The 26600-nt window shown below is 43.4% G+C and overlaps 1 protein-coding gene across 4 annotated transcripts in view; it reads left to right on the forward strand.

The window, feature by feature from the left end:
- slc6a9 (solute carrier family 6 member 9) overlaps positions 1-24341 on the forward strand; it is a 46088-nt gene extending 21747 nt beyond the window's left edge. For all 4 annotated transcript variants that reach the window (XM_076162138.1, XM_076162140.1, XM_076162137.1 and 1 more), the window contains exons 3-14: positions 10088-10244; positions 12072-12203; positions 12429-12696; positions 14505-14637; positions 14817-14951; positions 15086-15189; positions 17208-17445; positions 17537-17671; positions 17765-17864; positions 18877-18977; positions 19105-19275; positions 19613-24341. In XM_076162138.1, coding sequence (XP_076018253.1) covers positions 10088-10244; positions 12072-12203; positions 12429-12696; positions 14505-14637; positions 14817-14951; positions 15086-15189; positions 17208-17445; positions 17537-17671; positions 17765-17864; positions 18877-18977; positions 19105-19275; positions 19613-19843 — 1905 coding nt within the window. In that variant the 3' untranslated portion in view covers positions 19844-24341. The remainder of the gene's footprint in view (positions 1-10087; positions 10245-12071; positions 12204-12428; positions 12697-14504; positions 14638-14816; positions 14952-15085; positions 15190-17207; positions 17446-17536; positions 17672-17764; positions 17865-18876; positions 18978-19104; positions 19276-19612) is intronic.
- The last annotated feature ends 2259 nt before the right edge of the window (positions 24342-26600 follow it).

The following is a 26600-nucleotide window of genomic DNA, read 5'->3' on the forward strand; positions in this document are numbered from 1 at the left end:
CAAACATCCGGTCACTTTCTACTTTACTTAACTTTTGTTATTACATTTAGACATAACACTGAAGATTTTTATTTGATTCATTTGAATGCTTAGCTAATGATTCATTAGTCTGAAACATTGACAGTTACTTGAAGAACAAACATGGCTTTAAAAGGAACCTTAAGTCGTCAATCTTGTCTCATGTTTTCAGGCGGGAGGACGCAGAATGCAATCCAGTGGGACGTGGGAGTCAAAATGTATCCACACATTCACCCTCTCCACATTCCTATAGACTGCTGCTGTGCTGGATCGGTTTCTTTATGTGATTATAGCTGTCATTGATGGGATTATATTTAGAAGTATTTCTTATCTGCATGCTGCCACAGGTGTAATGACAATTCTGCATTTCTAAACCAACCCCCTTATGAGCTCAATTCAGTGAACAGTTTTTCAAATATAGTAGCTGCTAATATACAGTTCACTTCATTACATGTGGGACACACACGCTCGTACGCACACTCACACATATGCACACGCATGCACGCACGCACGCACACAGACACACACACACACATATACACAAAGTTCTGGGGGCAGGTGTTGCAGTTTATGGAGCGGAAGTAGCTGTTTACTCATTGCACAAAGGCATAGCAAGCAGGCAATTGGAAAAGAGAGACAGAAATATGCATAGCCTGTGTGTGTGTGTGTGTGTGTGTGTGTGTGTGTGTGTGTGTGTGTGTGTGTGTGTGTGTGTATGTGTATGTGTGTGTGGTATGGTCATGTCCCTGTGGTGGCTCCAGCCTTCAGTCTCCTCCTGACTTCACTAAGTTAAGCTTGCGGGCTCACAGCTGCACACAGTCGTACGGTTGCACCCTGACAAACTGACTGGGTACATTCATGGTTGGATGCATTGATGGAGGGATGAAGCAACGAGGAGGTGAAAATTGAACCAATGTGTTAGTTGGAATAAGCCGATAATGTTCCACTGTCTTGCTGAGTGAGGCATTGTTTTTTAGTAAGTTGGTTCATTTTCGAGTTAGATCGTATTTTACAAGCAGACGTGCCCACCACCACGTGCAATTTGAAAGAATGTGGATGGTGTCTGCAGCGACAAAATGGTGCCTCAATTATTGATTGGCCAAACAAAGAGGGAAAGACTTGTGTGTGTGTGAGGGTGACTGAAATGGAGACAGCGTTTGGGTTTCTGTCCCAGGGAAGGTTTGGGAGAAGCTTTGCCCTAAAACTCCACCAAAACTTCTAAACCTTAATTAAAATGTTCAATGTTCAATATCCCTAATTAAGACCCCCTGTCCACACACTAGTCTGTATACCATTAAGATGCTGTTTAAGTGTGAAGACGTTCTCTGTCTACACTGGCATTTTCAAAAGCCTGTTAGAGGGGGAAAGCAGTGATGTTGGTCAGTTGTTTCCACACTCTGTTGATCTCCGGCTTCATTAAACACCAGGATTCCTTATTTTTTATTCCTCCCAGTGGGAGCATTTGACATTGCGGTAACTGTCTTCCCAGTGGGACAGAATACCAGAACACGGCAGGCTCCTGTAGTCCAAACACATTCAGGCCAGGTGAACTGGAAACTCTAAATTGCTCAAATGTCTGAATGAGTTTGCATGTGTGTGTGTGTCTGATTGCCCTGTTAGCAATCACACAAATGGTCGGCTCCAGCATTCCGTACCCCTGCACTGGACATTAGGGGGCTGTTTGGAATGTGTGTGCATAACAAAGTACTGTTGAGCAAGACACTGCTCCTGATGTACAGGTTGGCTCCTTGCATGGTTCGTCCCTGTCATCAGTGTATTGATGGGTGAAAGTCTAAAAGTCTGTCCATATTGCGACAATACTGCCGCAGTCAGATTGGAATTCATGCGACTATTACGTAATTTCAACTGGACATGACTTCATCATTTTGCACGGTGATGCAGTTTGTCAGTGGAGGGACAAAGCCGCCATTCAAATCTTTGTCCTCTTTCTCCTCCCTTGCATAGTAGTGCAACCTCCACACCAATTTTGTAATTTCCCCAGAACTCCATGTTTGGACAAGTGTTGTTTAGGAAGTGACATAAAGTTATTATTTTGCAAATGCATGTCACGTTCAAAGATCAATGTGAACAGCTTAACAACCAAATCAGGTACGAGTGATGAATTAGAATTGACCACAAAGTCTTGCAGTGTGAACGTAACCTAATAGAGACGGGCATGTTGACAGCTGCTGCAGGCAGGAGGATGGAATGGAGAGGAGGTCAAAGCAGACAACACTGAGCCTTTGGTTGAACTTATCTTATTAAACAACTTCTTATCCGTCACAGTTTGTGATGTAATTCCTGTGTGTATAGAATCCAGCAAAAAGATACAAAGCATAACAAGCATAGTCACGTATTGCTTAAGAAACCTGGGACCTACGTGAAGGCCTCATTTCACAACCACCACTTGAAGGCCGTCTGTTTTTAGGGTTAAGGTCCGCTTGAGAGGGTCACTAGGTTTATTTATATCCCTCAAAGTGTGTTTCCCCACATGCCATAAATTATGTTATACCGTCGGAAAGTGATTCCAGCTCATCTGTTGTGATAAACAGCACGTCTAAGGCTTGTCTCATTCTCCAGGTAATTCACGTACATACATACATGTAGTATTTAAGTGGGTGAGGAAGTTGACCCAGCTGAAGTTTCTGTCCCCAGGCAGAATCAGAGGCCAGAAGAATGTCGGGGGTTAAAGCCTGAAACCTTCAGAGGCAGAGGGTCAACTTCCCCGACAGGAAGTCTGAAGTGTGGAACTAACATGGAAGGAAGAATGGAAGGAGTGATAGACACAGAGGAATGGTGAAGGGAAGGCAAGGAGGGGAAAGGTAGACAGAAACAGGTAAAGAACAGGGGTTAGAAAGAAAGATAGAAATAGAATGAAGCCAATAAGTGAAAGGCAGAATTTAAGACACAAAGGCAAATGCGTAAAAGAAGAGAGGAAGGAGTGAGAGAAAGAAAGAAAAATTAGGGAAGGTTAGAAGGAAATGAATGCGAGTCAGAGAGAGGAAGAGTTATCCAGAAGTAAAGCCAAATGTGGGAGGGAAGGAAGGAAGGAAAGACGAAACAATGGGGTAAAGAAGAAAGATAGAAAAAAGGTACGAAGGGAAAGAAGGAAGGGAGGAGGAAAAAGACAAATTCTTGCTTCTGAGTGGGAGAACGTAAATCATTGCAGACAGTTTGGTTTGAGTTTCAGGGCGAATTTGCTTCACTGTTAGTAAAAGGTGGCACTGAGGAACCAAGGAAAGACAGACTTTGTGATGTGCACGCTGTGTAACCACGCCATGCTGCTGTGGTTACACATTTTTTTCAACTTCCTGAAGCAGTTCATCACAAACCGGAACTAACTGGGCCTTTGTGGTGGCTTCAGACCAGCCTTCCCCTGTGAAAATGGCAGTAAGCCACTAGCAAAGTGCTAGTTTAAGCTGATGAGGAGCTGCAGGTCTGTGGGACTTGACTAAGCTAGGCCACCATCACTTTACTCACTGGTGATTTCTCAGAGGAGGCAACGGAGGCTGATCCTCCTCAATAATTCATTCCAAATAAACATAATTACCGCGTGTTGTTGTAAGGGAGGATATGCAGCAGACAGGCTTTGCTGGGGAGTTTACACAGGCGCAGAACCTCATTTGTGGCCAACAAGTAGGCTACATGTCTCTCTGTCATAGGAAGATTAGCATTGTTGAATGTTCAAGGCTATTTGAAACAATCAGGACAAGCCTATCGAAGTCGACGAATCGTAAATGTCACAATAAGAGAAACTATTATGATGTGAAAGTTCTTCTGTCTCATTCAGGGTCAGCAGTGACGTTGTGTTCCAGTAACTGTTTGGTATTTGAGTACAAGAAATAACGGGTCACTCAAAAAGAAGCACTTGACCAAATTTCGCAAACCAGACACACAAAACACACAAAACTTGGAGCAAATCCGAGTACAAGGAGCAGATGAGTTATATTCATCAACGTTGTCAAGAGAAAAGAGCTGATTATCATGCTTGAGGATTGAGGGCAACTCCACAAAGAGAACAAACAAGCCACAGATAATGATTGATGATTGTGTGTTTGGGAGAGTATTGGAGAGTTTGTGTGGGTGTGTGCATGTGTGTGTGTGTGTGATAGAGAGAACACACACCCACACACACCAGGGGGGGCTCCTGAAACCAGATCTATTTGCAATACCTTCATTATACCTGTAGTTACAGGCGTAGTGCTGACACTTGACATCTCAGCAAAATGTGTTGTGGTCGATGTTGAAGTTATTGAACATAAACAAGATGGCGACGTCGCGACAATGACATAACAACAGACATTCCAGATATTGTTAACCATCCAGATAAGTGGCCACAGATCACAAAACATGACCTTCCTCCTACTCACAAAGGGAAGAGGAGAGGATCAGCATCAGTGACATTTTCCTGAAGTGCACAGGAAACACAAATTGTCTAATGCTGAGTACTGCACTCGCCGCCGGCTTGTGTATTCCAGCTGTGACGGTTTGAATAGGGAAGCAGCACACGGAACGGGTCAACATTGGAATTGGATGGACTGTATGATTGGAGTGAACATGAAGACGAGTGCGCTCCACATCACTCCCATGCAAAAATGGGATTCAGTTAGAAAGACAGCTGTCATCTAACGCAGTAACACAACAATTCAGCTGAACTGTGACAGACAAATCAGAGGGAGGGGTTCGCGCAGAACCGGGCTATTCTGGCATCAACTGAAGAGTTCTGCTATTAAATTATATACAAACTGATGCTCTGCCTTTCTCCTTGTTATCACTACAATCTTTGTTGTGGTACAATATTGCAAACGTCACACACTCCAGGAAGCTTGTGTAAGCTCTTGTGCGAATTGTGCCATTTACAGCGTTTAACGCTCAATCGGGGCCCGACTTTCCCAATCCCCTCTCGTGTTGACCGAGGCCGGCTCTGTGTTTATGCCTCCGCCTGCGTTCTTGTGCATGATAAAACATGCACGTGTACTTTGTGTGTGTGTGTGTGAGTGTGTGTCCTCGTGTGTTTTGTGGGGGTGGTTGTAAGGGGGTTGTTGAATGCAGGTGAACAGCTTGCGAGGGCCAACAGTTCCGCAGGCCAGTGTCTCACGCATCACTTGCCAGCCATACCAAATGAAGCCCTATGCAAAATGCACGTGTTAATCAAATGAGTGAACAAGTGTACAGGGGCAGCGGCTGGAGCTCAACCTGCCTGCCTGCCTGCCTGCCCCTCTGCCTGCCTGCCTGCCTGCACTCATCGGCCGCCACAAACTTCATCCTTCCATTCCTCCACATCACGTACAAGGCCTCAATGCTTACTCTCATGTTTTGCAAGTCAAAGGGGCAATGTTGTGTAACCACTTTGCTGCTGTCAAGCTAGACAATGAGGGCGTGCTGGTTTTCGGCAATTTGTACCCACTGACACCTAAATTGCTGCCAGGTAACATAAAGAGCTGTTCGTAAAAGGTTGTCTTATCACCTTGTGTATTATTTAGTTTTCTTATTCTGCCAGCACACAACGTTTTCACTCAGTGTTTTGTTCACACTGATCAGAAAAATGCAGATCAGTGTCACATGTCTTTTGCTAACGACATCCATCTGTGTTCCTGTCCTTCCCTTTCGGTGTCTAACTCCTGCCTTCTCCCTTCCTTGTTCCTGCTTTCTCCCTTCCTTGTTCCTGCTTTCTCCCTTCCTTGTTCCTGCCTTCTTCCTTCCTTGTAATCCCATTGTTTTATTAGAGAACAGCCTATTTCTGGATCGGATTGAGCGATAATCCTCACCGTGCTTTGACAGGTTACCATTATGCTACCACCCCCTGTGTAAATCTAAAGTGGATACCCAAATAAGAATAACGGTTTGAGGGCTTTTACACGGCTCTTCCATTTAGCTGACAGGTGTGTACACATGCCAGATTTCAGTGTTGATTACAGGGAAACCCACTGCGCAAATCAGACAAAAGTTTGGACAGTGTTACATATTATAAGATCACCCGTGTAGTGTTTCCGTGTAGGTGATGCACGCACACACACACACACCCACACGCACTCATACACAGTTATGTAAGGTAATGATGTATATATTTGCAAATGAACACACCCGTGCACATACCTAGACACACAGCCACACACACAAGTCCTAGTCGGAACAAGTTCCTTCCATTCCATTCCAATTGCTGACATCAAGCTTCCACCCCCTCTGCCCTTTGCCCTAACCCTTCCCACCCCTCCCTAGCTCCAACCCCCACCTTCCTCCCTTACTCATACATACTTACTCATACTCTTACGCATACTCATCCACATGGCACCCCTTACGTCTCCTCCCCCTAAAGGGATGCATGGGAAGTTTGCAGTATTTAGGCCTATAAGTATCTCAGGGTTACAGAAGTGTGGATTACTTTTTGTCTTGTGGCCAATGCTGAACGTGCATGCAGAGCTTCACTATGGAAAAGGTAAGGATTAGAATATTACAGCGTTTTTTGGTTTACCTGGTGGTGTTTACATTCTTGTTATCTTCCCTTGAGGGAACTCTATAAGGTCTCTTTGTCTATGAGCACTGCTGTTTGAACTTTGAAGTTGGAGCGTTTTGGAGATATTTGCCATTCACTTCCCAGGTTTGTCGGAACACATTGGACACATGGTAAAGCCTCTGAAAGCTAGGGATTGTGACAGCAATTTGTATACTGGATAGAAATGACAAAGTAAAACATTGGAAAACGACAAGAAAGAGGCAGCAATTCAGGGTCAGAGAGAATAGAACTTTTGTTTGTTTGTTGGTCAAAAATGTTAACATGCATCCCTGACCGCCTCACAATGCAGTTTAGGAATCATTCAGAACTGATTGTCACACTGCAGACACAGCGGTGGACTGTAGCTGCTCTCTTGCGCTCTCTGGCAGATTTCAAAATAGTCGGCGATTTCATTGAAGTGGTTCTCAAGCTGTGGTAAGTGTAACACCACTGGCATTGAACTGAATATTTATTAAGCTTTGATGTCAGCCAGTATGAGGTGCAGCAGGGACATGTTAGTCACAAAGCATTTTATTGATTTCTATCAGAAGTGTTTATAGGCTGTGTCCCAATACCAAGTGACATGACTGTTGACTGACTATGTTGACAGTTCACTAGGTATCGGGACACGGGGCTTGTTAGTAAGGTGGTATGTCTGCCTGTTGGTCTGCTCAGAGGTGAAAGTGGGCCAAAACCACTTTGACCACCACTGATACAGTCCCATTGACAGCAGTGTTTGGGAAGATGTTCCAAACTCAAGGGTGTATTGACACTCACACTCATCGCTTCGAAATTAAGTGATCACATCCCATTATGCCCTCAAAGTTTTGGTTGTTACCCTCAGATTGCCTACAATGTATTTTAATGTCCCATGTGAACGGCGTCGATGGACTCAGTGTGAAACTTAGTGAATGTGTGGAATGATGTAACCTGTAAGTGACCTCTAGCTTCTGGGGGGCCATCTATTCCAGGCTTCCTCTGACAGAGCTCAACTTTCTCTCCTCCTCCCGACACCCCTGCATTGGTTTCAATTAATCAGCCGTGGAGGGGGATTTATTCACTCATTGCCCAATGGGATCTTTTGGTATGTGGCCCCAATGGTAGCAGGTTGAGAAGCCGCGGTCTACACTGTCTTTAGGCCTATTACTCTCACCTCACAGCTCACTCATAATGAGAGCTTTGAGCAGACTGTTTCTGGGGGGATCCGGTGGGCTTTTTGTCCCGTAATAGCCGAGTGGATTCAGTCACTGCAGACAGACGTGTTTACTAAACTCTGTGTTGGTGGAGGAAAAGAGATTACGTGTGCCACTTTGAATAACCGGCGCTTGGTTTTGGGCTTGGGAAAAGTCCGTAAAATGTCAACATCTGTCAGGGGAGATCACTTCTGTTCCAGCGTTACTTCAGGCCAACTTTGTTCAGCGCAGCGTGAAAGTGTGTCACACTTTCTGATTGCGTCTGCTATTACATGAGTGATTTAAAGTATTACATTATGTCTGAGAGGAAGACCTGTGTTGTTGTGTTGTTCTTGTTGTTGTTGTGCGGTTTGTTTTAACATGTGTTCTCATTTTCTGGGTATGTTGTCCGGATTAATGAGGTTGGATGTTAAGGCAAGATTTAAATACCTTGCAGAGTAATGTATAAATGTATGTAGTGACACACTCTACATTATTAATTGTTTTGAAGATGGAGCATTTTGGAGATATTTGGTATTCACTAAGAAGGTTTTGTTGGTACACATTGAACACACTCTAAAACATGCTCGACCTGAAGTTACATGTTTTGTCAGATACAAATATATTCACTGTTGTTGAAAGTCTTATCCTATGACTTTTGATCTTGAAACGTCTTTGTTTTCATGGATCGAAAAGTAATATAGGCTGGGAGCTGTGAAAGTCAAAAGAAAGGAGAGGAACTGGCAACTTTTGCAACATCTCACTGTGTTGCAATCGTCTGAAAATGTTTGCACCTTGTGTGTGTGTGTGTGTGTGTGTGTGTGTGTGTGTGTGGTTGCTACATGCCAGTGGTGGTGTCCGTCACTGGCATTGCTGCAGCTGTTGAGGTTTTTTTTTTAACAGTGACGCTGCTGTCTATGAGTGTATGGCTATGCCTATGTGTTGTGTGTACCTAATAGAGTACTATGTGTGTGTCTTAACTTGTGTGATCTCTGTTCAATCTATACAGCTAAGTGCTGTCATTTGTCATCTTACTCTGTCATAAAACATTTACTCTAATGACTACGGCAGCAGCAATGAGGCACAGGGACATGGGTTTAGTCAAAGCTGTGACTTGTAAGAGAGTAAAGTGATGGAGAGTCACAGGGGCCATGTGTGGTCTTATGTAAAGCACAGATGGCTGCAATAAAGCACGTGACAGAGATATGGTGGGATGGAGGGCTGTAGAGAGAGCAGTGTCTGTCTGCCTGACTGAGGGCCAGGGGGCTCCTGGGACCCACAGGCTGCAACACCTGCGTATGGAGATGGGAGACATGAGGAGCAGAGTGGACAGATGCCACAAAGGCAGACATCAGGGTCAGGCAAGGCAGAAGGAGCTAAGTTCAACCGATCCCTCAGAGGGTTCACCCATGAGGGTACACGGCTCAAGCTGCTGTCATGACTCCTGGATCTCAGCATGCAGACTGACAATACTATGTGTTGGTTTGCAATATCTATCTATCTATCAATCTATCTATCTATCTATCTATCTATCTATCTATCTATCTATCTATCTATCTATCTATCTCTCTCTCTCTCTCTCTCTCTCTCTCTCTCTCTCTCTCTCTCTCTCTCTCTCTCTCTCTCTCTCTCTCTCTCTCTCTCTCTCTCTCTCTCTCTCTCTATCTCTCTCTCTCTCTCTCTTCGGCAATGTGTGTCTTCTGGAGATGCATGTCTAGATGGTTGTGGGGGAAGTCAAATGTATAATAGTATACTATATATACTATATAGTATAGTGGAGAGCCCTGTATGTGACAAGAACACACACAGCTGCACTGTTTTTTGCGTGTGTGTATGTGTGTGTGAGAGAGAGAGCGACTGAGACAGCAGTTTCCTTTCCAAAGTCAACTCCATACAGAGACAGCTTAATGTGCGCCCTGCTGTGATAGCGGGCTCACTGCTGGACGTTCCTACATGCACGCTGTTGTGACCGCGGAGTCACTCTCTGTATCTCCTCATCAACAACACGTGTTTGCTGATCTTACTGTCTGTTCCACCTGCAGTCCACACACCTGCACAAAGAAGGGTCAAGGATGCTCAGCACACACAGTCAGAGTCAAAGGCAAACTACAGCGCTTTGAGGAAAAACTGCCAGCTGTGTGCTTTATGTGCTTGTTGCAGTTTTGTTCTGTGTTTTTGCTCCTTTGTCTCCTTCGTCTCGCTTGAGGCAGCCTGGGAGATTAACTGCAGCAAAAAATGGAGGTTGCTTTTAGCTATTGTGTTTGTGTTTGTTTTGTTTTGTTGCTTATGAACAACATTTTGAAAGATTCCCAACCACACAAGTGTGTCAGAGAATGTTTGAATGTCAAACTTGGAGGAACTTGGAGTGACTTCTGACTCTCTCTGTCTCTCTTTCTTCTCGTAGAACGGAGCAGTTCCGGGCGAGCCAGTGAAGAAGGATGAAAACATTCGGAGGGGGAATTGGGGCAACCAGATTGAGTTTGTCCTGACCAGTGTAGGCTATGCTGTGGGTCTTGGCAACGTCTGGAGGTTTCCCTACCTCTGCTACAGAAATGGAGGAGGTATGTACAACAACACAGATTGATGATGAAAGCTAAATTAAAAGCAAAGCAGCACTTTGTAACGTCTTTGAGCATGTGGCACTCATAAGCTGTTGTACTATTTGATGTTTAGGACGACATTGTTTACTCAATCATTGGCCGTTCAGCAATAGTACTTAAAACAACTGAATTTACTGTATGGTGCTGAAGATGTTTCACCAGTCAAACAAATTGCTTCTTCAGCCCTGGTAAAAGATAACAGTACTTAGCTTAGCATTCCAACAACTTATGCTTAATGCGATTTTAGACTGTGGAAACTTACTCTCTTAACTCTTATCTTAAGGCAAAGCAACCTCACATTTTGTTCAACAGCACATATGGCTTACTGCAGTGGTTCCCAAAGTGGTTCCCAAAGACCTATTGCGGTGGGGGGGGAATACTTCTCCGCATCGCAGCAGGAGAATGAGAATGAGTGACAAGTCATTAGCTCGGCTAGCCCCTAGTTTAGCATTATACAACTAGCTAAGATTTTCTTATCTACAAAAGGGGGGGCCCTGCAGGAAAAAGTTTGGGAACCGCTGGCTTAGTGTAAACCTTCAGTCCACATGTTTACATTTTAAATATTTGGCTTAGTGTTCTGCTGCCTTACAAGGACTCAGTGTTTGTTTGCCATGCTTAAGCTCATACTAGTGGGGAAACGGTAAAGTAGACAGCTGAGCTTTACCAGCAACTCATACTCAACGATAAGAGTTACATGATACAGTAAACAGTATCAGCTGGTTGGACTGACCTTTTTCACGTGAATACAATCGTTTCAAAATACACATAGATACACACTAATGCAACAGAGCATTTTCTACTTTGTATTTTGTGTGATCATTACGATCATTTCGGCAGACGCTTTTATCCAAAGCGACTTACATTACATTACAACCCTTCGCAGAGGGGGGAGCAATTGAGGATTCGGTGCCTTGCTCAGGGGCACCTCGGCAGGGGCTCGAACCGGCGACTTTCCGGTTCCCAAGCGGAAGCTCTACCCACTGAGCTACTGCCTCCACAGTGATGAGTGTTGATTAGGTCTACAGCATAAGCCAAAGATTGTACACAGATGAGTTCCAAAATTAATTTCAGAACAAGTAACAAATAAACAACGCTGATTAGCTCTTTCCAATGTGGAAGTAACACCGCTGCACTTTGCTACTCCCCAAGCTTGTGTTTGCGTACGTTTATGAGGACGAACAAAATGATCTCTTCAAAGGAATGTGTGATATGACAGTTATATCCGTCTATATCAGTGGTTCTCAAACTTTTTACATCGGGTACCACCTCAGAAAATATTTGGCTCTCCAAGTACCACCACTATGGCCGATGTTCTTACACCCACAGCATGTTCACACACACACACACACACACACACACACACACACACACACACACACACTGCACCATCATGCTCATATCTGACATAAACAAGTCAATTGGCAAAACCTGCATCATCAGTAGTCTCGTCCAGTTCGATGGAATAATAGCGACTATTTTAAATGCGTTCAATCAGTGTCTTCCTAACGTCAGCTGCCATGGCTCCTATTCTCAGCGACACTGTGTCATACCACCACAGTACCACAGTTTGAGAATCACTGGTCTATATAATGCAAAGATGTTTTAGGAACTACCTGTTTTTCCACCACAGGGACCAGAAACCATACTTCTAGTCCAACATTATTAAAAATGAAAAAGCGGGGAACTCTTGATGTTTTTCTTTATTTCAGATGCTTTTGATTGCCAAATAGTTTGCTCTCTCCTCTGCCTTTGACCCAATAACACATACCTGCTGTGTCTCTCCTCCAGGTGCATTCATGCTCCCCTACTTTGTCATGCTGGTGTTCTGCGGCATTCCTCTCTTCTTCTTGGAGCTCTCCTTTGGGCAGTTTGCTAGCCAGGGTTGTCTGGGGGTCTGGAAGATCAGCCCTGTGTTCAAAGGTCAGTGTTGCTGCCTGTTATGTGCTGTGATTGAGGTAAAAATGTTAGTAAGAAGGTTAATGGCCAGCATGAATTTATAGGCTTTAGCCATGCTTCAGACAGACATGAGACACCAATGAGACCACAAAAATTAAGGTCTTAATTAACTGAAATAATGAACTGTAACCGGAGTGTGACCTAACCCTATTCTTTGTTGTCCTTCTTCTTGTGCCCTCATCTCTCCAGGTGTTGGTTATGGCATGATGGTGGTGTCCACCTACATTGGAATCTATTACAACGTGGTCATTTGCATCTCCTTCTACTACTTCTTCATGTCCATGACAAACCTGTTGCCATGGACTTACTGCAACAACCCCTGGAACACGCCGGACTGCACGGGCGTGTTGAGCAACCAGCTCAACGCCAGCCTGGCTAATGTCACCAGCCTGGTGGCCGAGGTCACCGAAGTGGTCAACCGCACCAAGAGGACCAGCCCCAGTGAAGAGTACTGGAAGTAAGTAACTCCATTCTTCCATTTTTTTTTAAGGTGGCAGGAAACAGGCATAGTGAACAGAAAACTGGTTTTGCGGTAAACATTCACACAAACATCTGTAAATCATGGACACTGTAAGTACTACAAAACGTGTGTGACATCTCTTGTTTCACATGACAAATGTCACTCAAAGTTTGATCAAGCACTCGTCAGTTTTGTAGCAAAGGTTGTTTTGTACTTTCTGTCAAATTATACACTTCTTTGAACCCAGTGTGTGTGTTTACTAGACATATCAGTCAAAATCGACCGGCACCCATAAGATAAGGGGAATAAACATGGCTCCTATTGGCACACAGCATTCAAATATTTGGTTTAGATCAGGTTGGCATTCTGGGGTTTTTGTGTCATCAGCTGTAGTTAAAGACTTCGTGGGGTTGATTGACTAAGAGGTTGTTGCCCCTTTCTAGCATTTGTTATTGGTAAGGAAGAGAGAAGTTTTTGTTTTTGGTTTGCAGAAATATGTATTCAAGGCTGCTGTTGTGTTGGACGGCACATTTTCAGAGGGGGAGAGGAAATTGATTCAAATAGCTGTGGAACATCATTCCTCATTGTTGACAGGCTGCTGTGGTGAAGGAAACTTCATCTTTGTAATACATTACATTACATTACATTACGATCATTTGGCAGACGCTTTTATCCAAAGCGACTTACATTACATTATATTACCACCCTTCGCAGAGGGGGGAGCAATTGAGGGTTCGGTGCCTTGCTCAGGGGCACCTCGGCAGGGACTCGAACCGGCAACCCTCCGGTTCTTAAGCGGAAGCTCTAACCACTCGACTACTGCCTAATAATGTGTCGATCATGTACAGTATAATGCAAATATGCATCCGTGTCCTTATTTTCATTGAGGAGCAGGGTTCATGCTCCTATTTGTCAATATCCGAAATATTTGCACAACCTTCATCATTTTTCCACAGTGTAATACACCAAGTAAAGCACAGCTGTTGTAACACATACTGAGAATAATAAAGGGTAGTGTGAATCAGTTCATTAAGTTTGTGGTTGAATCAGTAATTCCACGAGAATAGCAACATCACAGGATAATGTCTCAGAGCAGCTGTGACTGGGTGGATTTTTGGGTGGAGTGTTAGTGACAGTAAATGCACTCCTTTGGGTGTAGTCATTGCGGTCATGCAGTCATAAGTCGCTCTATGACTGATTTGTGCCCCTTCAGACACTGACGTATTATAATGATATCCCATCATCGGTGTCACCTAAACCAAAGAAACATGGTGACAAAGCAGAGCTGATAGCAGAATGAAAGCGACAACGTGTACAGTGGCTGTTGGCTTCAGTACTGTGCCACTAAAACCCTCATATTTTGACTAATTCACCCAGTGCAATCCAGCTTTGGTAAATACCAGTATGGATTAAACAAAGGGGGCCGGGGCGTGTTTGTGTTTTTTGTCCTGACTAACAGCTTATCCGCTTGCCTCAGGTGTCAGTGGCACATGGCAAGAGCTAGAGTTCCCCGTTTTTTTATTCCATTTGGCATTTACATCCTGAGTCTTAAAAGAAAATGGCCAGAATACCTCTAGCACCGCTGTTTGTCAAGATACTCAATACAATTGAACTGACATGTTTATTCAGTTTGTCCCCTCCATAAAGAGAGAGTTGATTTGTAAAAAGTCTGAACCTGAAAGTATTTGTACTTATTTAAAACTTTGATCCCTTGGATCATAAAAGCATCTGCACTGAGGTCACAGATCCAGACATTTGAGATGTTGAAGCATCTGAAACTCATTGTGTCTCTGTGCGTCTCTCAGACATTATGTGTTGAACATCTCTGACGACATCGGAAACTTGGGAGAGGTTCGTCTTCCAATCCTCGGCTGCCTTGCTCTGTCCTGGGTTGTTGTCTTTCTCTGTCTCATCCGGGGCGTCAAATCCTCTGGAAAGGTCAGTGACACACACACTGGCACATACATGCATGCCAGTAAGCTGAGTTCTACATTACATCTGTTCCTCTTTCCATTTATGTCTTCCCACACAAACAAAGGCTTCCCCAAACTTGCATTTCTTTATCAGTGATCTTGAACATAATCTGTGTCTGTGTGTGTGTATGTGTGTGTTTTTAGGTGGTCTATTTCACAGCCACATTCCCCTATGTGGTTTTGACTATCCTGTTCATCCGTGGAATCACCCTGGATGGAGCCATCAATGGGATCAAGTACTACCTAACTCCGCAGTGGAAGATGGTCTTTGATGCAAAGGTATTCAGGCACAGAAACATATAGAGGATTAGATATCAACACTAATAATCATCCTCGAGTGTGATGTGGCAGAGAAAGAGTGGCTGCTTCCTCAATCCTGTGGCTTATGACTATTTGTATTTGTGGTTTTCTAGGTATGGGGAGATGCAGCGTCACAGATCTTCTACTCCCTGGGTTGTGCCTGGGGTGGCCTCATCACCATGGCTTCCTACAACAAGTTCCACAACAACTGCTATAGGTTGGTACGTGAGAGTATGGATAAAGTGGACGAGGTCCTCCAAACAGGCCGGTGGCAGTGGTGTGGCCTCGAGGTGCATGACTGAAACTGGATTGGTTCTGGAGTCACAAACCCGCTGACTTGATCAATCAACCAAGTCTTACACCTCAACCAAGACTTGAAGAAATAGAAATAGAAATGACAACCCAATTTGGTATAGAACACCTTATGCCTTGAATATTTGACTTGGACTTTTCAGTTTTGCTTGACTGTCTTGACTTGGGTCTCCATGCCAAGACTGGAGGCTCACTTCTGCCTTTTAAAACCATGACATGCTTCCCAACACTGGCAGTTGGTGAAAGTGAAAAGCCCAAACTTACTGAATAAATAGGAGCCAGGTATAAGCAGGCATGAAGCAGGTGTCCTCCTCACATTGTTGCTTCCAGCTCTGTCCACACCTGTGTCTTTGTTTGCGACAGTGAAATGCAGACAGCCAGACAAATTGGCATCAGGGTCTGAACAAATGGCAGGGTCTGTATTATATACTGTATACACACCCAATCAACACCAGTTCAATTGCATAGTTCAGCTCTATGTCCACGCACGCAAGCACAATCATCAACACCTTGCACGTCATGGGTTCTTACTCATGGTGCGATGAAAGCAGGAACAACAAGGAACAACAAATAGTCTCAATGTCGAGTTCAGAGTCAAATTAGGAACAGTTTTACTCGTATTCTCCAGTGTAGAAACCATTTGGTGCCTCCATTTCCTTGAGCCGTTTCCCATCGTGTTTCAAGTACGGTGACTTAGCTGTGTCATGTGCGTCCAAATGTGACACACACAACAGAAGCTATGGGCAACAAAAAGGTGCCTGTCTGTTTGCTTGGGCAGGGGGGAAGCTTTCATCATTGAGTATCTACACACAAGCAGGAGTTAATAACACTGCCAAATATGTTCTAGCAGCATGAAACACACTTTTAATTTGACAGTTCTGTGTGGAGGTACAGCCTCTACTTTTACCTCATATAGTTGAGATTTATTGCAAGGGTAATGGTGAGTTTATCCGGCCGGATTTAATTGATGTCATGATGTAAGGTTGTCCCCCCTGGGATTGTGCAAATGTTACACAGATTTTTTACAATGCGTGTGCTGCACAGCCATTAGGGCCTATGGAGGAGAGTAGCACACACCTACCGCAACCCTGACTAGTATCGTATTAGTCGGAGTTATCAGAGAGGCTAGGCAGAAAATTAGGAATCATAGGAGAAAAGGGGAGGACGAGGAGAGGTAGAGTTCAGCACAGAGTAAACAGACTGAGGGGTAGAGTTGTTTTAGGATGTGCTGGCTGAACGCAGAGCCACCACCGAGTCAGTAAGTGATGTGAGACAATGTGAGGAGCAGGAGAGTCAAAAACAGAGGGCTGGAAGGTGCGATAAGTTAGAGCAGCAGCAGGGACGGGGATAGTGTTCTTTTTTGTACACGTTTTAAGAAGCTGGTTGCAGTGGGCATGAATGCCAAAGGAGTGAAGGAGGAGATGGAGAGAAGGTTAATGAGAAGATGAGGAGAGGAGAAGATGTCATTCATTCTGTGGAGTTTGATGTGCTGACAGAGTGAGGTTGTCAGGATGGTGACAGAAGTTGTTTCTGTGCCAGGAGCTTAATGTTGCGCTATCTGCACTCGCAGCTGTACGGCAGCCTAATCAGCGCCGCTTCTGTCTCTTGGGGCCCCGAGGAGTGAGCCTCTGCACTCCTGCAACTCCACCTAGTGGCACAAGTGCAGAAGTGCAGACCAGTAACCAGAGTGAGGGAATGTTCCCATTGTGAAGGGTTCGGATTCTGTCTCAATACAATGGCCGAGGTGTTTCATAGATCCTCACTGATGCTGGACTACTGTCTATGTCTGGCTTAACAACATCCTCTCCAAGTGGATGAATTTGATTGGACAGGTATTATTAGGAACAAAAAACGGTATCAGATTTTAATTTGCAGCAGAATAATTCATGTGAATCCTTTCTTCTCTCTCTTTCCCACTTTCAGAGATAGCATCATCATCAGTATAACCAACTGTGCCACCAGCGTGTACGCCGGCTTCGTCATTTTCTCCATCCTGGGCTTCATGGCACACCACCTGAACGTCCCGGTGTCAGAGGTGGCTGACCACGGCCCCGGCCTGGCGTTCGTCGCCTACCCAGAAGCCCTCACATTGCTCCCCATCTCACCTCTCTGGTCTCTGCTCTTCTTCTTCATGCTCATCCTTCTGGGACTGGGGACTCAGGTGAGGCAGGGAAAGAGTGAAATTAGAGGAATGTCGGGTCTTGGTGGAGGTATGAACTCTCCGACTTAACACCCGTTTGCTGTTCTTACAGTTCTGCCTGCTGGAGACGCTAGTGACGGCCATTGTTGACGAGATTGGTACAGACTGGATCATGAAGAATAAGTCTGTAGTCACGCTGTCAGTGGCCATAGTTGGATTCCTACTGGGCGTGCCACTCACAACTCAGGTTAAACCCAACACACACTCACACACACACACTCACACACACGTCTCTCTCATGGAGGTGCAGCACTGACTCGTTGTGTTCTTCTTTGTTCAGGCGGGAATCTATTGGTTGCTGCTGATGGACAACTATGCTGCTAGTTTCTCATTGGTCATCATCTCGTGTATCATGTGCATCTGCGTCATGTATGTTTACGGTAAGGACATCCTTTAAACACTTAACATGGACAAAAGCCAGTTGTAGTTTGCAGCCTAGAAGGGTTGACTGATAAGTTCAGAGTCTGACCCGTAGGTATGCCAGGGATTGGCTCTGATTCTTCTTAAAATAACTTCTATAACGTCCTCCTGGCATGATTCAAAGCTCAGCTGGTAGGAGCTTTTGTTGAAAACGAAACACCTGGGATGAACTTGTGTCTCTGTGTCTCTACACCCACAACTTAACAATCAACCATTGTGTTATTGTGGTGTTAACGTTACAGTAACCAAGCAGAACCTGGTAGGTAGAGGAGAGTTCACAAAGAGACAACAAAAAGCAATTAAAGAGGGGAAAAAAGCAAGTGCAGAGAGTTTTTTGTCTCATTTTCAGTTTGTCAGAATCAAAAGAACAAATTTGCTATTATACCCCAACATTAAACAACCACACAGAGACAATTGCACAGGAGGTTCAGAAAACAATTTCCCCAGCGACAGCAGCCCGAGCTGTCTGACACACAATGCTGCCTCATGGCTTGTTTTGGGAAAGTGGTGCGAGGCTGGAAATAGTCTGGCTTTATCTCTTATTATGCTGTCACTTTTGTTCCCTGCACCTGCTTTACATGCATAAGCCACAGCTGAATGCTAACAATTTGCCGGCTATTTATACCTCTGTACATGCGCTCTTCTTTTTTATCTTTTCCATGCTCTTATCTAAAGCTGCAATTTACAGGCTCACCCTGAAATGAAATAGGGAAATTTAGGAATCAGGAACTCTTAACAGAAGAGGACTTGAAGGGGCTTTAATTAAAGATCATAACTCCGCCATGGATGAACAAGCCTGGATAAAGTTTGTTTCCGTTTCTGAGAATATCCTAAGTCCATGATGTTTTCACTGTTTGATTGTTTAGGAGACATATCTGACATGGGAGTAACATTAATGTGAATTCTGTCCTGTGCAGCTGGATCGCTGAGTCAGAAGCTGGGGAAATTGATGATGTAATGATTTGTTTACAGGTCATAAGAGATACTTCAAAGATGTTGAGATGATGCTGGGGTCCCCACCTCCTCTCTTCTTCAGAGTGTGCTGGAGATTCATCTCTCCTGTCATTATCTCTGTAAGTACACACACACACACACACACACAGTAGATTCCCTTGATGGTTCAGTATGGTCGAGTGGTCATCTAGGGATTGGAAGGTTCCTGGTTGGATTTGACATTGTTTCTGCCGTGTCCCTCTGCAGTTCATCCTGATCTTCACGGTGATCCAGTACAAACCCATCACCTACAACAACTATGTCTATCCCAGCTGGTCCCTGGCTATCGGATTTTGCATGGCCATGTCCTCAGTGGTCTGCATACCAATCTATGCCTTCTACAAGATCTCAAGATCCCCAGGAGCGACCTTCAGAGAGGTAGAGCGCCTCCTGCAGTTGTTGCTGTTGTTGAGTTAGTTTTCAATAATATAGATGTTGAGATAGACTTTGATCTCTGTTTTCATGCTTTGCATTCATTACTACTTTTGATGGGAACTTGTTTATTTATGTCAACAAACACATCTGTGTGTGTATCAATGCCTGGTGGGCTGAGCTCGCTGTGTAGCCTTCAACCTCACGCCATCCGTCTGCAAAGGGCATATTCATGCATTATTATTATAACCTGTGTAACCAGACTCATATTTCTGGTGGGTTTTCTGAATACTCCAAGTAAAGCACTATTCCCTCTCTGAATGCTTTGTCTCTCTCCTCTCAGCGGTTGAAGCACGCATGCCAAGCACATCCAAAGTGGGGCCCGGCCCTGCAGGAGCACCAAACAGGTCGCTACGCACCCATGGCCTCTGAAGACCCTGTGGAGGCCCGTCCCCTCAAGGAGAAGGAGGAGCTGAAGGAAGACGAAACGGAGAGGAAGGATGATATCAGCCTCACCATCCAAGGAAGCAATGGCTCCACCAATACACACAACAACCCCAACCCCAGTGCATAAATGGCACCCGGCTCTGTCAGCATGGCTCAGGGCACAGCCCAATGCCGCTTCCATCTCCTCCTCCTCCTCCCATCTCCTCCCTCTCCTCCATGCTCACCCCACTTTCCCACAGTCTGCTGTGGGGGAGATCCCATTCGCTGAAGACCTTTACATATTGTAAGGGCTTATTATATCTATCCTAACCTCTTCTATCTATCCGTGTGTCATCTCTGATTAAAAGACGCAAATGAAAGAAAGAAATTGGGTCATCATCCAAAATACTTTTTGCGTGTGGGTGGGTTGTTCATTTATTTCACCTAATTTAATAATGCAGGTGGTTTTTCCTTTCATTTTTTTGGTAAAACCTGCATAAGTCATCTTCAAATGCAATTAGAGTCAACGATACAGTTTATGGTGTCGAAAGCTGCGTGCATGTGTGTTTTTTTTGTGCATGCAGCAGCGTAGTGGCAACACAGCGGAGGGACACACACTGTTCTCTTTGATTCTGCTTGCTGGGTCTGTTTTAAAGCATCACTGCTGTGATATAGACGTGGAGGTTTTACTGTACCTGTACTGGATATGAACAGTTTGTGTTAATACTGATCCTGATAGGTGCGGATAGTTTAGAGGCCGGAAAACGGAACAACAACTCATCCACATTAATATGGAAGCATGGACATAGATTTTAATATCTCGTTTCCAGCGTTTTTTTTGGAATCTACTGTACATTTTACCGCACACACAGTGACCTCAACCATAGTTGATCTCAGCAAGGACTAAGCCTGTTGTTTTTATGCTGCTTCTTTTGAAAAAATCATAAAGAGCATACATTTTTTAACAAATACCCAGGATAGTTCTATTCATCACAAATGCATGGTGATTTTCTGTGGAAATCCTTGTGGGACTTTGTTCACTGAGGCTGCTCGAACCCATGGTTTGAGAACTCAACAGCGAAACATCAGTGAACTGTATGTAACGCACAAAGTAAAAAGGCTCCAGAGATTTCAGTACCCATTCTCAGGGTCCCAGTGAATTTTAACTTTTTGGTTTTTGGTTTCTACTTTGTTGGGCTAAAGCGGGGCTGTTAGAGGCCCCAGGAGGCTTTAGAAGGAGGAGAAGAAAACCTTGCATGGTTCAAGACACAGTGATTCAGGCAAGAAAGGCAAGGCCCCTCTTAGCTATGTCTCATTTCATGGGACGCAGCCTTTGAAGTTGTCTTTCAAAGGCTGCGACTATTCCGTAGAACCTTTGAACTTAAAGAAGTTAGAGGATACAGCTGGTGTATCCTTTCCCAGAAACAAAAATAATTATGGTAATACTAATTTGTATGCACAATAAAGACTTTAATGTTGATGTCATCTTTTGTATTGATCGATTTGAGATGACCTTTATGACCTCTACTGGGCCGGGGTGTCCCGTGAAAAGAGACACAGCTTTTGTCTTTTCTAATTCTGATACCTGTAATGTTCAATGTCCAAATATCACATGACTGGTTCAGCTCTGCATCACTGGCTCCTCACCAGTGATGCAATGTCAACCTCATTTGATATTTGCACCAGTTAGAGCCAGGGGGGGGAGAAGGTATCTGAAGACAAGAGGGCAGATCTTCTAAGATGTGTTCACAGGCCTGTTCATTCTTATTTTCATCTTACGTCTTTTGAAGCACACTGGGGCCTTCGCTTTATTGGAATGGACCCCAACCTAACATCCGTATTTCCTCACATTGCACAACACATAAAAACAGGTGGATGCAACTATCTTTATAGAAGTGCCATCTCTTCCGAAGTCTTCCAGGCATTGTTTTTAGTGACGTGCACCTTGAGATGTGACACATGAAGAAGGAGCTGGGCTGTGGACTCGAGGTAGCAAAGGGCAAAGGGGCATAAGTGGTGTGTACGTCGGTGTAGTTTGTGTCTCTTATGGGTCGTAGCAATTTGTCCCATGAAGGCGTATGACCAGAAACACGTTCGCATACGAGTCTCACACTGTCGGTGCAAACACAGTAGCAGATTACATTTCCAGAGAAAGCAGGTGGAAAGTACTTGAAATGGCACCTATGGGACCGTATGAACATGTTTCTGGTTATACGTACTTCTTAATATATATAGAGACTCCTATGGCTTCAGTCTCTTGCTGTTGAATCGTAAATGTTACATATTTACATTTATATTTGTTGTGTGTAGGCTCTTAGGACGATGGAGAAACAGGAAGCAGAGCAGCGTGTTCCCGAAGTCAAAAACAAGTCATCCTGCTTGTACTATGTAGTCTTAACTGTTTCCTTTGTAGACTCTTTTGCTCAATAGAGTTCTCCTTTTTACCTGTCCTTATTGTAAAGTAACATAGTAAATAACTATAAAGACAGCATATGTTTATTTTGTAAAAAAAACAAACAACTTAATTAATGATGTTTACCATATATTCTTGGCTTAATTTGTTTGTTGTCATTTGTTGGAGGGTGTGATAGAATAGCCACGGGTCTCTTTTAGCATGCAGAGCAGAGTTTCCCAAATATGACCGTCCATCCAATGCAAGAGTAGGGAATTTAAAGGACACAATGGCCAGAAGGGCTGTGCTCTTTGTTTGCATGCGTGAGCCCTAAACTCCATCCTGTCACTTTGTAGATCCACTATGCCACCTGTGTTTTACGCAAGTGCAAAAGAAGCGCAGATCTATTTCTGACTGTAGAACTGTGGCTGTAAGATCTAAAGAGTTTGGACTCGGGGAGGAGGCAGCTTTGTCGATCCTCGTCCAGATTGTGCCACAGGGAGGCCAGATGTTCCTAAGATGCTTTTACAGAATTGAGCAGACAGGAAATCTTTAGGAATCGGCCGTATCCAGTCTCACTCTGGTTCCTTGAATTGTACTTTTGAGTTTGTGCTCTGTCCAATCTTAACTAAAAACACTTTGGAGAATAGATGGCTATTGCATTGTTACTAGTCTGAGCTCACATCATAATGTTTATAGTTCATAATATGCATCCAATAAAATAAAGATGTACACACCATATTTATATGTAAGGAGCAATAGGGAGATTTACATGCTTATATCTGGTTTAATAACACACAACCTGCTACACAAGACAGGGTCACACTGTTGATGAAGGCATATGATTGCTGCATCAATGATAATCACATTCATATTAAGCACATGAGCTCATACACTGAGCTACGATGAGATGATCACAATAAGGATTTTTCGCAGATCTGAAACAGTTTTTCGAGATGCTTCACAAAGTTTATATCTATACATTACATTACATTCTAGAGGTTACCAACTCTTTTTAAGTCCTGGGAACATTTGCGCCTGGTGTGCAGCTCTACAGGTGTGAGATTCATGCTTTAGAATGGATCCAGTAACATTTAGGACTAGATCGTTTTGGTAGAATAGAGGAAAAACTGCATCCAAGGGAGGTGAATTCTCAGGCGACTAGACTTGTGGTTGGTTGTAAAAGCTTGAACGCTCGTGCTGGTGCATGTCAGCACACTGCACACACACCCCACTTTCTGCTATCTTATCTCCATTTACTGCTATTTAGATACTACTGCATTGGAGATTCAAAATTAAGGAATCTCATACTTTCAAGATGAATAAGGTGAGTATGAAACTAATGGGTGAGCTCGTAGCTAAGGCCTTTTTTCCTGTCGTGGCTGCCTGTCTTGTGCATTACTGCTGTAAGTGGAGCTTAGCCACAGTGTTCCCATGCTGTCTCTATATAGAGCCCATCCTTCATCATCTCTATTGACCCTACAATTCTTCCTCCCCCTGTACAGTAATGTAAAAAAATATATAATCGTACTGTCTGTGTTTGTTTATCTTTTGCTTTTATTTGGGGTGGGTAGGTGTGTTTGTGGGAAGGTTGTTGTTCCAGTTTGGTTTGTTTTTCATTTGGTCACTTTCCTCGTAGTGTAATTTAGGCATTGTAGGCGTGTTGTTGTATTCTGTGTGTAGTGGATTAGCTCTTATTGCTGCACCTGCATGTAGAGCAGGCATAGTGTCAGTAATGATGTCAATGTACCTCTAATCTATATCAGATATTAGTCATATCCTGCTAATATTTAGGCTTTATCTTTTAAGAATTTTGTACTAAAAGGAGAGAGAGAGAGAAGACTACATATTTTGTCTTGAGATTTTAATCATTGTTTATCCATGTTCCATGACAGTAGGTTTTTGTCGTTTTGAAGTTGTATTCGTAGAAAAAATATGTCTAAGATAAAGCCAGCTGATATCAAAAGCATTGCCAAACAAAAAGCTTTGGATCGAAACTTGAACTACTACAGAATGCTTGGTTTTTAATGTGAGCTCTGGTGTAGATGGCAACTGCAGCTACATACATCTGTGCCATGGACATTTCTAACAGTAATAGACGTACCTAAAACAGTTTCCCACAATGCAGTGCCAACAGTGGTTTGGCTTTTTTTCAGTCCAGTTTAATGTCCACACACCCATGTGACAAAAAAAAACAAAAACAAAAGCCAAAACCTTTAACAACAACTCCCAACTGGTGAGACATGTGGACTTGGATAGACTTGTGTGGGGGGGAATTGAAATAACAGCAGTATAGATACAAGAAAAGGGTCCAGTTACTGTTCTAAATGATTTATTGAATTGATTTACTTTTGGATAATTGCTTGATAAAGGGAGAAGGCTGATGGTGATATAACAGGAAACAAACATGCAGCATACGGACATACAAAGGAGGACAATTGTCAATTTAGGATTAATCTTGACATAATCTACACATGCATGCATCATGACTACCATGCATATAATCGATACATTTGAAACCTATTGATCCTCAAGAAATAATGCAATACCTACAGAAATTTGGGAGACCTCAATTTCAACTTCTATTGTGTGATGTGACAACCAGAACAATGTCTGAAACTCTCAAGGAGAAACATCAGAAACCGTCCTCATTTACATAATGTGTCAACATCGCTCAACAGTGAGAGATTATACTCGCTAGGACAGTGACATGAAATTGGACACAAAATTGAACATTCTGCTGGGTGTCATGTTGACAAGAGATGAGGTTTCACCTTCACATTGCCCCCTATTGCCCAAATTATATTCTATAATCCATCTGATTGAGTTGACGTATGGTAGCAAGGTTGCAAGCAAACACAATTTAGGTAGCAACTACTTAGGTAGTTCCGGTTTGTCTCTGTATGCATATTCGCAAGTATGAGGAATACTTCAGAATGCAATGTCAGCTCCATTCAGAGTCTACAGTATCTTCAAAGACAGTCATTACGTTTACATACACTGATCCGTGCTCGGTACGTGTCCCTACTGTGATGAAGGCAAAAATGCAATGAAATACATGTGGAAGTGTCTTACCCATTAAGATTTTTACATGCAGGAATATATACATGCACAATAATGAATCTAGGGTATGTTACTTGGTAAACACATGAGTCTACATGAGTTCATTCTCCAACACAAGAAATGCCAGAAGCGATGAGCTCCATTCTGATACGACTGGTCTCTATTTCTTTCATCTTCTCAAATGTGAAGTTGTCAGTAAAAATGTTATCATGAATCTATACGTTTGTGTTGTTCTTACCAGTTATGCCACCATCCCAACCTTTCTCCACTTAATAATAATAATCACACTGCTGAGAACTGTGTTAGTTAACCACAGAGTCTAATCTACTCTTTACTATCATCTTAAAATATGATGACTGTGCAGAAAGTCACTGGATTTTGATCAATGTTAACTCCCAACATTCTGACCATTTATATACCATAAAACTCTCTATGGTATTTCCAATCCAAACTGTGATTTTTCATCTTTTTTTTGTGGTTTTCTGTCATTTGCAGAAATTACCTCTTGAATTTTCTTACTGCTACCCATATACACATCATCTAATGTCATGTTTCAGCACTTGTTTCAGCACAAAGAAATCATTTGTTTTTACAAGCAACAGGAAACATCAAATAATTCACTTTTTCCATTTTTTAAAATACGCATCAAAAGTCAAATTAATGCCTTTCTCAGTGGTCTGGCTGTCTGTCTTCTATAAGATGAATGCTGTGTTTTTGTTAAGCCAATGTAAATTCTTTCATGTGAGGAAAAAAAGCAGAAATGAAAAGACAACACAGTTGTTCTGGTACCTTCTATCATATCTATGTGTATCTCTATCTAACATGTCTGTTCTTCAACCTTTAGGGCCAAAATCCATTGAAATGTCTTAGTCCTGTCAGCTGTATATCGTAAACTGTTGGAATTACAAAATGGTAAATAAAATCTATTTTAAAGATCAGTGCACTCTTGCCTTATGGTGTCTGTCTCTACACAACCTACACAAAAACATGAAATTGTGAAATTGTTCCTGCTTGGGTTTGGGTTTTCATAGAGAAGAAGAGATGGGAGGATGTGGAAGAAAATAGGTATTACTAGTATTAAGGGTTGGTTGTAATCATACTAGTAGTTAAGTTATGATGCTTTTTTGGGAGGCAGTGGCTCAGTGGGTAGTGCTTCCGCTTAGGAACCGGAGGGTCGCTGGTTCGAGCCCCTGCTGAGGTGCCTCTGAGCAAGGCACCGAACCCTCAAGTGCCCCCCCCCTCTGCAAAGGGTGGTAAGTCGCTTTGGATAAAAGCGTCTGCCAAATGATCATAATGTAATGTTTGGCAGTACCCACTGTCATGTCGGGTTTTCTCCACAAGGGGGCATTGGAAAGGCGATTACTTTTAAATACTGGTTAACACAACAAATAATATATAATAATTTCAACTTTCGATATAGTAGGTGGTATGAGAATAGGACACTTTTTAA

The sequence above is a fragment of the Genypterus blacodes genome, unplaced genomic scaffold (genome assembly GCF_046128005.1).
Source record: "Genypterus blacodes isolate CSIRO-AG114 ecotype Tasmania unplaced genomic scaffold, CSIRO-AGI_Gbla_v1 ptg000120l_1, whole genome shotgun sequence".
In the NCBI taxonomy this organism is placed as follows: Eukaryota; Metazoa; Chordata; class Actinopteri; order Ophidiiformes; family Ophidiidae; genus Genypterus; species Genypterus blacodes.